The sequence below is a fragment of the Anolis carolinensis genome, unplaced genomic scaffold (assembly GCF_035594765.1).
Source record: "Anolis carolinensis isolate JA03-04 unplaced genomic scaffold, rAnoCar3.1.pri scaffold_33, whole genome shotgun sequence".
Lineage (NCBI taxonomy): Eukaryota > Metazoa > Chordata > Lepidosauria > Squamata > Dactyloidae > Anolis > Anolis carolinensis.
In genome coordinates, this window is record NW_026943842.1 from 190,001 (window position 1) to 203,497 (window position 13,497).

At 43.6% G+C, this 13,497-nt stretch overlaps 1 protein-coding gene across 1 annotated transcript; it reads right to left on the minus strand.

Annotated features, from left to right (window-relative positions):
* Nucleotides 1-1,328: 1,328 nt before the first annotated feature.
* On the minus strand, nt 1,329-10,746 carry LOC100566065 (transmembrane O-methyltransferase homolog). Its single transcript, XM_003229067.4, has 3 exons — nt 9,907-10,746; nt 6,116-6,312; nt 1,329-3,117 (listed from the first exon to the last, which is right to left on the minus strand). Exons 1-3 carry the CDS (start codon nt 10,166-10,168, stop codon nt 2,797-2,799), a joined length of 780 nt encoding a protein of 259 aa, XP_003229115.1. The 5' UTR covers nt 10,169-10,746; the 3' UTR covers nt 1,329-2,796.
* Nucleotides 10,747-13,497: the final 2,751 nt, after the last annotated feature.

A 13,497-nucleotide genomic window follows, 5' to 3' on the forward strand; every position in this document is an offset into this window, starting at 1 on the left:
GAGATGTACTCCAATACTCTTCCAATAAGAACTTTATTAAACTTTGCCGCCACACCATGCACCATCACAAACTAAATGAATGTACCTTTGAACCAATTAGATTGTGAATTATAATTCACACTAACCACAGCAAATGTCCATTCTTTCCAATGCCTATAAAATGCTTCTCAGTGTGAAGCTGTATTTCCGAGGAAGGAACTGGCCTAAGAAAAAAACCCAAAAGTCTTGGGGTCACCATACATCCAGAGGTGAGTTAAAGGCACACCAACCCACAAATTCTCTTACAAGGCATCAGATATCCCATTTGATCCCAAGCTAAAAAAGGACCGCCCTGGATAGTACTCGGAGGGGATGCCATCCATTAATTTCAAAGGTTCAGAGGAAGGAATAACAAAACCAGTAAACCACCTCTGAGTCTTCCTTGGCTAAGAGAAACCTATGAAATATTATTGGGGATACCATAAATCTACAAGCATCTAGAAGTCCCATAAGTCCACACACAGAGAGAGGAATCTCCATCTTTTGCAAGCTGTTAATCAGTTACAAAACCCAAACTGCTGCAATCAATCCTCTCTTTTGCTGACTCAGTGAAGTTCTCAAAGTGAGAGATAAGGTTCTTCTTATCTTTTGGAAGAATGGCTTCATCAAAACGCATGATCGAGCTGGATCTCTCAGAGGGCCTTTTGGGCTTTCCCTACAATTCATGAGATTTATACATTTTATTTCCCACCAAGACAACAATATATCAGCACACTGAGTTGGACACAAAGTTACCCAAGCCACCAAGGTGGGGTTTTGTTTTGTTTTTTTTTTTGCACTTCACTGTGAAATAATACCTATGCATTTTGTTTTCCGAGTTTATTTACAAGTCTGGTGTTTCCTGCTGCTCCAGAGAATACAAACTCAAGGGTTCAACTCGAAAGAAAAGAAACGCCAGTGAAACGTTTGCAGATATTTCATGATGGTCAAAGATGTTTGGGGCTGAAATGGATCACCTGAGGGAGCAATGGTGTCTTCTGTGGAAGTTTTGAAAGAGTGGTTGAACGGGCCCTTTCCATGTTTTGCATGGCGGAATGGGGTCAGACTAGATGGCCCTTGGGTTCCCCTTCCAGATGAGCAGTTCTCTGGAAGGACTCTCCATCTTTGGAAGTTTTGAAATTGAAGTTGAGTGGGACCCTTCCAAGACTGCGTTCAATTTGCATGCCTCTAGGGCAGAATGAGGTCGGACCAGATGGCCTTTGGGCTCCCTTCCAACTAAACAATTTAGAAGTTTGAATCAGACTCCATAATAATAATAATAATAATAATAAGAAGAAGAAGAAGAAGAAGAAGAAGAAGAAGAAGTTTATTTATATCCCGCCTCCATCTCCCCCGAAGGGGACTCGGGACGGCATACAGCAAAATCAAAATACAAGCAATGATAAAATATGAAACATCAAAGGACAACAACAGAAACCAATAATAAAATATACACAATAGGTGAAAAAACAACAACACAGAATTAAAACATCAAATTAAAAACAATGAGGTTGCAATTGTGGATAAGCAAGGTGCACATTATGTCTCCTTCCCAGACTGCATCCATTTTGCATGCCTCTATGACAGACTAGGGTCAGACTAGATGGCCTTTGGGGTTCCCTTCCGGCTGAGCAGTTTTCTAGAAGGACTCTCTGTAATGAAGTACGAATTTTGGTTTACAGATGTTATGTTTAATTGTGTATTTATGTTTTAAAAGGGGAAGTATTACAGTTATTGCATCTCAGCACTCAGAGGCTGGTTGCCATGGAGAAGTAGGTGGAGCCAACTGCCGTTTAGTGAAGAAGTGCAGAGTTTTAAAAAGTCAGTCAGTCTGTGCTCTGATGAGGCACAGGGAAGATTGATTCCAGGTTGATGGGATCTAGGAGAATCAATTGTTCATTTTGATTCGGTTTTAAATAAGTTTGGTGACTTATTTAATGTAGTCTGTGTCCTGGAAAGGCACAGAGAATCTGTGATAGTATATCACAGGGGTGACTGTGGTTTGAAGTCACTGGATAGTCCAAGTTCAGACTTTGGGAACCGATCCCACCTGGACTCACAGAGATCCATTGAACTAACGGTTTAAAAGTAGCAGAGGAAGAAGTTTTCACTACTTTAAGTAAAAGAAGTGATACTTTAGAGAGTTGATTCATCTCGTTCTAGTATTGTAACTGTTAATAAGAATACCTCTAAGTGAGAAACAAAATTGTAACCACTAAGCTCTGTGCCTGAATAAACTTGTTATTGTTCTTCCAACATCTAAGCCTCTATCACATATATTCTAAACCAAGTTGCACTACCCTTTAAAGTAAAAGTAAACATCTCCCTGCGTCTTTGGTGGTCTGCATCTTTCCACATTGGTGTTACACGTTCATAGTCCTTTACACTCTCCATCTCTGGAAGTTTTCAAACTGAGTTTGAATAGGACCCTTCCAAGAGTGCATCCATTTTGCATGCCTCCACGGCAGAATAGAGTCAGACTAGATGGCCTTTGGGGTTCCCTTCCAGCTGAACAGTTTTCTAGAAGGACTCTCCCATCTTTGTTATTTTGAATGGGTCCCTTCCGAGTCTACGTTCAATTTACATGCCTCTATGGCAGAATAGGGTCAGACTAGATGGCCTTTGGGGGTACCTTTCCAGTTAAGCAGTTTTCTGGAAGGACTCTCCATTTTTGCAAGTTTTGAAACTGAGGTCCAATGTGACCCTTTGCCTGGGATCAGGCTAGATGGCCTCTTGGGGACCCCTTCCACCTGAGCGGGTTCGCTACCCCCTCCCTCCTCACTCTTCCCCGGTGTAGGTGAGCTGCGCCATCCCGTCGGGAATGGCCCGGAAGTACTGGAGGCTGGTCCGGTGCACCCTCCACTTGTACTTCCCGCAGGCCTTGACGTATTGGAGGAAGTGGGGGGCTCCTGGGAAGATGACGTTGTCGGCCAGGATGGAGGCCCCTTCAGGGAGAAGTCCGTGGGCCTCCAGCAGCTGCAGGTCGCGCAGGTAGCAGCGCTTCCAGTGGTCCATGAAGACCAGGTCCACGTGGAACAAGCCATGCTTCTCCTTCAGCTGCGGGATGACCTCCTCTGAGGAGCCCACAATCAGTTCCACCTGCAAATATATACATATATGGGGGAGAAGAAGGAAGGAAGGAGGTCTGTTAACATTTTGGTTCAGGTGAATGGCATCAATGAGCAGAGTAGCGGGAGCCACGAAGTGTATATGATTTACTTTATATAGGCCAGGCATGGACCGAAGTTCCTATGTGTTCCTATATGTTGTGTTAACCTAATGTTTTATGCTCCTGAGATCCCCATTCCTTCCCTTTGGGGGGGGGGGGGGGGACCGTGTTCCTGAACCCAAAGATGTCTTGCATCCCACACAATTGTATGGCCTGGGGGAAGGAAACTAAGCTGGGAGCTTCCTCATCAAGTTCCCAGTTTCACCTATATTTTTGGACTTTAGCTGGACATTGCAACACAATACTTCTATTTGTTAATGTGAGATTTGTGTATAGATAGTGTTTAAATGAAATTTGTGTCTAGCATGTATTGCATCATCCAGGAAATGCTATAGTGTGTAAAGAGTTAATTTGGTAAGAAGCTGTATTGACCTTGGATATGTGGCTGGAGCCAGATAGGAGTGTCCAGACTACAAGTGTGTTTGTATATAGCTGATTGCATCAGATGAGATCTGTTCTGCCTACTGAGAAGATCTGTGCTGTTTGTCTAGATTGAAAGTCCTGTGTCTATCGTCTGCAAGTCTGTTTGTTTTGTTCAGTAAACTTTGTAAATACTTTTTAACATCGTCTCTGATTGTCCCTTCGTTCTGCGCTCAACTGACATAATTCATCTGCTGCTACGCTGTGCGCATTACTCTGACACTATTCAGGCGGGGGAAATTATCTCCCTCGCCCCTTGGGGAAAGAGCAATTCACCACCCTGCGCCTTTGACGCCTGGGACCACTCACGTTGGAGGGAATCAGCATTTCTACAGCCAAAACCCATCCTCTGCCATTTTTGCATGATTGTATTAATATATGATGTTTTGTTTCTCTGGGGTCTGGAACCGCCAGGCCAGCCCTCTTAATGGGCCATGTCATGTTCATCCCATAGAACAATAGCCTTCCTGTGTAGGGCCAGAAAATGCCCTCAATCACTTTGTTATTTTTCCTGTCAATAAAGAGGAACCTCACCTGTCGCCACTCAAATCACCCATTGTAAACAGCCATGCCAGCCATGACTGGTCAGAATTAGAGGCTTGGCTGCAGTGTGTATAAAAAGGCTGTGAAACTGTATTCTGTATGCTATCTACTTTGTGAATGAATCACTAGCTAACATCTTATTTGCAGATAATAAAATCTTCCTTGGCTGAAGATCACCTTCTCTCCTTGCTTGCTGGCTAATTTCAATTGGGCCTGATCTGTATGCTCGCTATAGCCGGGACTCACAATGGGCAGCTCAGGCTGATCATTTGCCTGGGATTCTGCCAACAGGCTTCTCCCTGGTCTCACTGCCAGGGGTTGCCTCCTAAAATGGGGCCAACAATAGCAAATCAAAATTCAAAGTCAATAAAACAGGGTTTTAGTCCACAAGGTACAAGACCCTTGAGAATCTTGAAGCAAGGGTCCATAGACATCTAAAGACAAGAATAAACTTCAAATAAGGTGATTAAAAATTAGTCCAAGGAACAGACTCATAAACCAAAACAAAAAACGAGATCTTGAATTGGAACAAGAGATTCAAAATGCAAGTCTTTCAGGGGCATAACTTGATAATCCAAAATACCCAGGAGCAAGGACAAAAACCGGAACAAAACTCGAAATACAAGGCTTACAGGAACTTGGCATGAAAGTCCAAAGGTAACACGAAACAAGAGTACATGAAGCAGGAACAAACCTCTCAATGAGCAAAGCTACCACCTCTGAATTCTCTTTCAGAAGTGGTTCTCTTAAAGCTAGAATCAAGGCCTCTTTCCGTGGGAAGTTTGCTCAAAACCCTTTCTCATTAGTAACCGTTTGCTCCTTCTCAAAACCTTCCTTTTTTGTCTCTGTTGACATATTGCTTTCTTTCTGTCAACCTCATCATTCTTATCAAGACTGGATCCCATCTGCCGAGGGATAACTCGACCTTGACTCTCCCAAGAAATGCGGTTAAAGCTGCCTGCTTGAAACCATTGTATGCTTGCTCCCAGAATCCTCAGGAACAGCAGCCTCATCTAACTCTGGCTATACAGAATAATTTGTGAAGGTTTTGCTTTGTGTCGTTTTGAAATTTCACTTATGGTTTAAAGCAAACTGATTGTGTGTGCCTGTAATGCAGCAAGTAATGCAGCATTCCAGTAATATAAGAGTTAATGGCATAGAGTAGAAATATATTGCTCGAGGGAAACAGTGAGTGATTTCCGATAGGAAACAGGACATTCGTCATTGATGTGGAATGTGGGAGGCGACAGAATGATCGATCAGGTCGGATGCTCGAATGCTGTGCTTCGGCAAGACTATGTAAATAGTGTATATAACCTCAATAAAGCCGAGAACAAGAATGAGGTAAATTGAGACGGAAGGTGAATGTGTCTCAATTTAACCGTTTCCTAGCATCATTTACCTCTGGCTGCATGGGAATCCTAGACCCCAACCCAGATTCATTTGACAGGTCAGGTGCAGGTACAATCACAGGCTGAACAAGCCCAAACCCAGGCTCACTTGACAACTCAACACTAGCCAAGGGAACTCATCTTGTATGATTGAAGTCCAGCTTGACTAAGGTCCTGGCCAAGGTTGGTCAATTATCATTATTCTTTATACCAACCAACAAAGGATCCTATAGTTATCTAGGACTCAACCAAGGTTGGCCAAGCATGGGATCCTATCTTAAGCTGTTATTTACGTAGACGACTTTCTCAAGAGTGGCTGCCCAGGGATCCTATCTTGTATGACTCTCATTGGGGCGTTGAGGTGGTCATGCTGTGAGAGGCCTTCAATGCCCAGTAATGGACCAGTAGCCATTCAACTGGTTGCAACAAGGCAACAACAGCCTTTAATCACAAACCCAATGATGTTTTGCTCTAGTTTAGACCTGCATCACCTCTTATTTATGGGGCCACTGACCGTGTCGTCGTCGAAGCCGGCCAGGCGGATGACCTTCTCGGCCACGGCGGCCTTGCGGCTGTCCATCTCCACGGTGTAGACCCGGGCGCCCAGTGGCAGTGCCTGCGCAATGACCACCGTGCCATAGCCACAATAGGTGCCCAGTTCCAGGACGGTCAGCGGGGCCTTTTCGTAGATCAGCCGCTCCAGGATCTTGGCTAGAAGCAGACAGGAAAGGCAGGTTCAGGGAGGAAAGGTGGGTCATAAATACAGGCCACCCCGGAGTTGCAAACATCCAACTTTTATTGCTTTCAGCATGCGTATTGAGACACATTATTTCATGCTGGGTCAAGCTGGCCCTCAATTGTGAGGGTTTGTAAAAGAGGCACCATGATATGGTGAGTTGACTGGAAAGGGCATGTGGCGACAGCTGATTGGCTGAGCCAGTCAGGAGCCAGAATTCCAATTGGCTGCTGTCTCTAGCTTGCTGTAGAGACAAACGGTTTTAACTTCCACTTTCATCTCGGAGAGGGAGGAGAGCAGTTGACTGGAAATTGATCAGGAAGGAAATGGCTGCCACACTCTCCGAAGTCTGATTACCGTATTTACTCGAGTATAAGCTGACCCGAATATAAGCCGAGGCACCTAATTTTACCACAAAAACTCGGAAAACGTATTGACTCGAGTATAAGACGAGGGTGGGAAATGCAGCAGCTACGGGTCAAATTCAAAAATAAAAATAGATATTAATAAAATTGCATTATTTGAGGCATTAGTAGGTTAAATGTTTTTGAATATTTATATAAAACTGTAATTTAAGATAATAAGACTTTAATAAGATAAGACTGTCCAACTCTGATTACCTATATACTCAAGTATAAGCCAACCTGAATAGAAGCCAGCCAGGACCCTCACTCGAGTATAAGCCGAAGGGAGCTTTTTCAGCCCTAAAAAAGGGCTGAAAAACTAGGCTTATACTCGAGTATATACAGTATTTATAAGGCAAATGAGGCATATTTAAAGGGACTGTTTAGTGTTTATCCCTATGTTCTCTGTGTGAATTCAAAAGACTGCTGTATATATTGTTGCCTTGTTTGAACTTTTGAACTGAAGTAAAGATACTGTTATTTGTTGCACAAGCCTAAGTGACATTTTATTATATTGCAGGCTTTATCTTGATTCAGAAACTGTGGTAAAGCTTCTATTTATCCATTTAATTATTTCTACAACCAACAACATCAATAACTTTCAGGTGAGGCTCCGAGCAGTAATCAAAACCAAGTTGCATTATTGTTAAGCTATTAGTCAATGATCAATATACACACAGTTTTATTTGCAAATCAAAGCCATGATTAATACACATTATGCAATTGTTGTTAAGTACACTTGTTAAGCAGTTATCATCCACAAACATCACAGGAGTTATTATTAACAAATATTGTTAAGCAAATATCACATATTTCAATTTTCTTCCCAACCTATGTCTCTTCAAGACATCAAGAAGTGAAAGGAATCTCTTTCTCGGAAAGAAGGGAAATCCGCTCCTGGAAGCGTTATTATCAGAGGGAAAAGGGTTCTCCACTGGAGCTTTATCACAATCCTTGCTTCCACAAGTCCAATTTCTCAACATCCAATTCTCACAGGGACAGAAAGTGGGGTGTCCATCTACACTGGAGAATGGATGCGGTTTAGTACCACCTTGTGTTGCTACAGCTCCCAAGGTTCCATAGCATTGAGCCACACCAGTTAAAACTGGTGCCAAAAGGCATTCATTCCCCAGTGTAGGTGCATCCAATATCTCACCAAACTATAGCTCCCAGGATTCCATAACATGGAGCTCTTGCTGTTCTAATGAGATCAAGCTGCATTCATTTTGTAGTGTAGTATATTTGGGCTAATTAGCTCTTCATCTTGGGTGAAAAGGAGTGGCATAGACATCTGGGCTACTGTCCTGTCCCTACTGTTCCAAATCAAATAGCAGTCTTACTTCAGACAAAGAAACAGCAATTAAACCTTAGGAGCAGTTTCCCAGATGCAGACTTGAAGCAGGCACAAGGGGAGCGAAGAGTCAATTTGTTACCAGCAAGAGCTGGCTGCACCTGCTTCTGCTTTATAGCCCTGAGTCCCCTCACAGCTACTAGGGCAGTTCCCAATTACTCAGCTGCATTTCTGGCAGCTATTCTAGCTAAACAACATCTCTGCTCTGTTTCCTTTCGCCTCTCCTGAAAAGTGGGTACTTGCAAAATCTCCTCCTCAGATTCCAACTCACCCTCTGATTCATGAACACTTTCCTGCTCCCCTTCCTCTTCTGAAGAAGAGGAATCCCCAACAGCTACAACAAATACACTGGTTAAGTAATTAAGTAGTTAACTGTCACACCTCAAGTTAGCTTCACCTTGCTAAAGACACCAGGCTGCACACAGAACGTAATCTTTTGTAGTTTATTAGGAAATAGGGAAAAGATAGTTCATAAAAGGTAAAAGTTCAATTCCAAAAGATAGTTACAAAAACAAGGCTGTAAGAAACAAATCCAAAGAACATTAGGCGTGAAACAAGGTCCTTTCAAAAGAAGCCAAAGTCCCAGAAACGAGAATACATCGAGGCTACAAGATAATACAGGAGAGCAGACTTGGTTCTTGATTCAAGCAAGGAAATTGCTTTGACAAAGATTTCCCTCTCAGCAGAATGTTTTAATAGCATAACATGAAGGCATTTCTTTGCCCTTTGCCCTCCCTCTTATTTGCTATTCTGAGACTTCTGCGCAACCTCCGAAATTCTAAACGACTAGCCCGATCTAGAGGAGCGGCCTCATTGCTTTCAAGGACACAGGGCTCGTTAGTGTTATCAGGCTGAGGCTGGGAGCTACTCTCCCTTTCTGCTTCTTGCACCTGAAAACCATCATCAGTAACAACATCATTTCTTCCCATGGGAAAGCCTCCCTGCTCCTCATCTCCCACAGCAGGAACACTCTGCACCTGAATCCCATAATTCCCATCAGAGTCATCCTGAAACTCATCCTGAACCTGAATCCCATCATCTTTGGAAGCTTTTAAACAGAGGCTGGATGGCCATCTGTCGGGGGTGCTTTGAATGCGATTTCCTGCTTCTTGGCAGGGGGTTTATTTATTTATTTATTTACAGTATTTATATTCCGCCCTTCTTTCTCACCCCGAAGGGGACTCAGGGCGGATTACAATGAACACATATATGGCAAACATTCAATGCCAACAGACAAACAACATATATAGACAGACACAGAGGCATTTAACATTTTTTTCCAGCTTCACGATTCCGGCCACAGGGGGAGCTGTTGCTTCACTGTCCACTAGTGGCTGTACCTCCTCATTCCTTTCCTCGTGTTTTGCTGGCAGTTTTATGATGTTGTAAATTAGTTAAATTAGCCTCCTGCATAAAGCGTACCTAAATTTCCCTACTTGACAGATGCAACTGTCTTTCGGGGCTGCATAGGTCAACAGCAAGCCGGGCTATTTAATGGTCGGGGGCTTAACCCGACCCGGGCTTCGAACTCATGACCTCTCGGTCAGTAGTGATTTATTGCAGCTGGTTACTAGCCAGCTGCGCCACAGCCCGGCCCTGGGTTGGACTGGATGGCCCATGAGGTCTCTTCCAACTCTACTATTCTATGACTCTATGATCTTGAAACTGCATCCCAGAATCCTCATCAGAGTCACATAAAGGCTGAGTCACAACATTAAAATTAAGCAGTCACCCTTAGCAAGTTTGTTGAATATTCGTTAGGCAAAACTAAATAGCATAGATTACAGTTATTCCAACCTATATCACTTCAGTACCTTTCTGTGGGCCCAGGTTGCTGAGGTACTCGCAGTGGGTGCTCCACTGGTCAAAGGTCTCCAGGATGTGCTGGGGGTCCCCGGGGATGGCGTGGGTCAGCAGGTACTGGAAGGCGCGCTCCTCCCGGGGGAGGCCGGTCAGGAAGTCCCTCAGGTGCCGCACCAGGACCGCTCGGTAGAAGAGCAAGAAGTAGTGCCGGTAGCGGATGAGTAGGGTGGCCACAAAGGGCAGGAAGGCCAACGCCAGCGCCGGGGACACCATCCCTCCGCCACCACCTCCGTGTCCTCAGGTGACCCTCAGACCTGCAGGAAGCACGAGGTGAACATTAGGGACACCCTTCCCTTGCCCAGACCCTTACTGGGATCCCAGCAGAAGTACAATGTGCCACGCTATGTCTCTATCAATGAGTTAGACCAGGGGTCCTCAAACTTTTTAAGCCGAGGGCCGGTCCACAATCCTTCAGACTGTTGAGGGGCCGGATTATCATTTGAAAAAAAAAATACAAACAAATTCCGATGCACACTGCATATGTCTTATTTGTAGTGCAAAAACAACAACAACAAGAACAAGAACAATGAAAGAACAATACAATATTTAAAAATAAAGACAATTTTAACCAACATACATTTATCAGGATTTCAATGGGAAGTGTGGTCCTGCTTCTGGCCAATGAGATAGTCAAGTTAATTAGGGTTGTTGTTGTTGTTGTTGTGTGCCTTCAAGTCATTTCAGACTTTGGGTGAGCCTAAGTCTAAAATTTATTTATTTATTTATTATTTACTGCATTTATTTACTACATTTATATCCCACCCTTCTCACCCCAAAGAGGACTCAGAGCAGCTGTATGTACATACGATATATTATATTATTAGCATAGCACAATATTAGCATTATATATTACTATATTGAACCATACTGTAATATTATATGTAATATATAACATATAATTAATATTATTATAGGGTATTATTATCAATATTATATTGTATAACATTATAATATTATTATCAATATTATATGTATATACAATATATTATATTATTAAAACTGATATAAAAATATTATAAAACTGAGGGCGGGGGCCAGGTAAATGACCTTGGAGGGCCGCATCCGGGCCCCGGGCCTTAGTTTGGGGACCCCTGCACTATACTGTAATATTATATGTAATATATAACATATAATTAATATTATTATATGGTATTAGTATTATATTGTATAACATTATAATATTATCAATATTATATGTAAATACAATATATTATTAAAATGATATAAAATATTATATTATAAAACTGAGGGCGGGGGCCAGGTAAATGACCTTGGAGGGCCGCATCTGGCCCCCGGGCCTTAGTTTGGGGACCCCTGAGTTAGACGATGGCACATAAGACATTCTTCAATTGGCCATTGACTTATTGGGCTCACTGGGATTGCATTAATTCATTGTTGGAGCTATATACCAGGACAAATCATTCCCTACACATGTGCCTGGTAGCATGGGTAACCAAAGGGTTAAAATCACATCCGGTCAAGTTAGACAGTTCTAATGTCCAGGGTGTCAACACAGAGATAAGCTATAATTTATCAGCGACAACCATATGTTTGATCTCTTTCTTCTAACTGTGACCGTCTGAGTGTGAGCAACTGTAAATAGTTTGGAACAATAATAAACTGATTTAATAAGCACAGAGGCAGGGGAAGAGCAGAGAGCAGTGCAGTGCAGTATGCATGTTGCCGATACCATCAATGTCTGTGACTGCAAATTCAGGGGAAACTCACATGCCTTTTTTGGGAACCCCTGACAGATTGCACCATGAATATGCTATTCTATATCTTTGTTAGTGAATTGGATGATGGAATATAAACACTGTTTAGTCTGCCAGTGGGTTACTGGGATCTCAGTATAAATATGCCATTCTATGTCTTTACTGGCCAAGATCAAAAAATCAGCTGATGACCCAAAATGCAGACTGTGCAAGGAAGCAAGGAAGCATGCCCTGGCAGAATATGTAAAGTAAAGTGAAGGACCTGCTTTGATTGAAGTCAAAAATCAGAAACTCCTCAAAGCACAGCAGACAAAAAACCAGTACAAGAAAACCGCACTACAAACTAGAGCTGACAGCTGGCACAACAAAACATTGCATGGAAAGTTCCTTGACAAAATTGAAGGAAAAGCTGATAAGGAGAAGACCTGGCTGTGGCTCACAAATGGGACCCTGAAGAAGGAGACAGAAGGCCTGATCCTTGCAGCCCAGGAGCAAGACATCAGGACAAAGGCCATTAAGGCCAAGATCGAAAAATCAGCTGATGACCCAAAATGCAGACTGTGCAAGGAAACCGACAAAACCATGGATCATATCCTCAGCTGCTGTAAGAAAATTGCACAGACAGACTACAAACAGAGGCACAACTATGTGGCCCAAATGATCCATTGGAACTTATGCCTCAAGTACCACCTCCCAGCAGCAAAGAACTGGTGGGATCACAAACCTGCAAAAGTATTGCAGAATGAGCACGCAAAGATACTGTGGGACTTCCGAATCCAGACTGACAAAGTTCTGGAACACAACACACCAGACATCACAGTTGTGGAAAAGAAAAAAGTTTGGATTAATGAGGTCGCCATCCCAGGTGACAGTCGCATTGACGAAAAACAACAGGAAAAACTCAGCCGCTATCAGGACCTCAAGATTGAACTTCAAAGACTCTGGCAGAAACCAGTACAGGTGGTCCCGGTGGTGATGGGCACACTGGGTGCCGTGCCAAAAGATCTCAGACGGCATTTGGAACCAATAGACATTGATGAAATCACGATCTGCCAGCTGCAAAAGGCCACCCGACTGGGATCTGCATGCATCATCCGGAAATACATCACACAGTCCTAGACACTTGGGAAGTGTTCGACTTGTGATTTTGTGATACGAAATCCAGCATGTCTATCTTGTTTGCTGTGTCATAATATAATAATAATAATAATGACATTGACCCCGAGGAAGGGGCTCCCAGTGGCCCTGGACCCCTCCGGTTGTTGCCCCAAAGGAGGAGAGCGGCTCTTACCTGCCCAAAGCATCCTGCGTCCGAGAGGCAAAGGCTTCCGAGTCTCACCTGGGCCTGCAGGTGGGACACAATGCAGCCACCTGTCGGCATCAATGATGGATGAGGCTGCCTATTAGGTTACCTGTTTGCGCCAAATGCCATCCCTTGGGGCTGAATGGCAAAGGCCCCGCGGGGTCCCTGGGGCAATGCAACTTCATGAGGTTTTATTTGCTTTTTCGTTTGCACAAAGAGCCAATTCTGAACATTTAAATATTAATTTCTAGCTGCCTTGGGAGGGAGGAAGGCAGCATGCAAATGCAACACACAAAATACAACAGCTAGGTGTCAGCTCACCACAGCCGCTCCTGAATGAACACACGAGACTCTCTGTGATATCACCAGAAGCTTTTACTGTAGGAAACATGAACATCAAAAAAGCCAAGAATGGGAGGCTCCGGCCAACCATCCTTTATATACCCTCCCCCTCATTTGAAAAGTCTCTTCCCGCTCAGTAAAACCCCGCGCAAATTCCCCGCCAAGTCCAGCAGCCGTTTCTT

What these genes read in the sequence shown, in the direction of transcription:
- LOC100566065 (XM_003229067.4), bottom strand. Translation starts at nt 10,168, where the DNA reads ATGGTGTCCCCGGCGCTGGCGTTGGCCTTCCTGCCCTTTGTGGCCACC. An exon ending in CAACCTGGGCCCACAGAAAG is followed by an intron (nt 6,313 to 9,906) that starts GTACTGAAGTGA and finishes GTCTGCTTCTAG; the next exon opens with CCAAGATCCTGGAGCGGCTG. An exon ending in CCGGCTTCGACGACGACACG is followed by an intron (nt 3,118 to 6,115) that starts GTCAGTGGCCCC and finishes ATATATTTGCAG; the next exon opens with GTGGAACTGATTGTGGGCTC.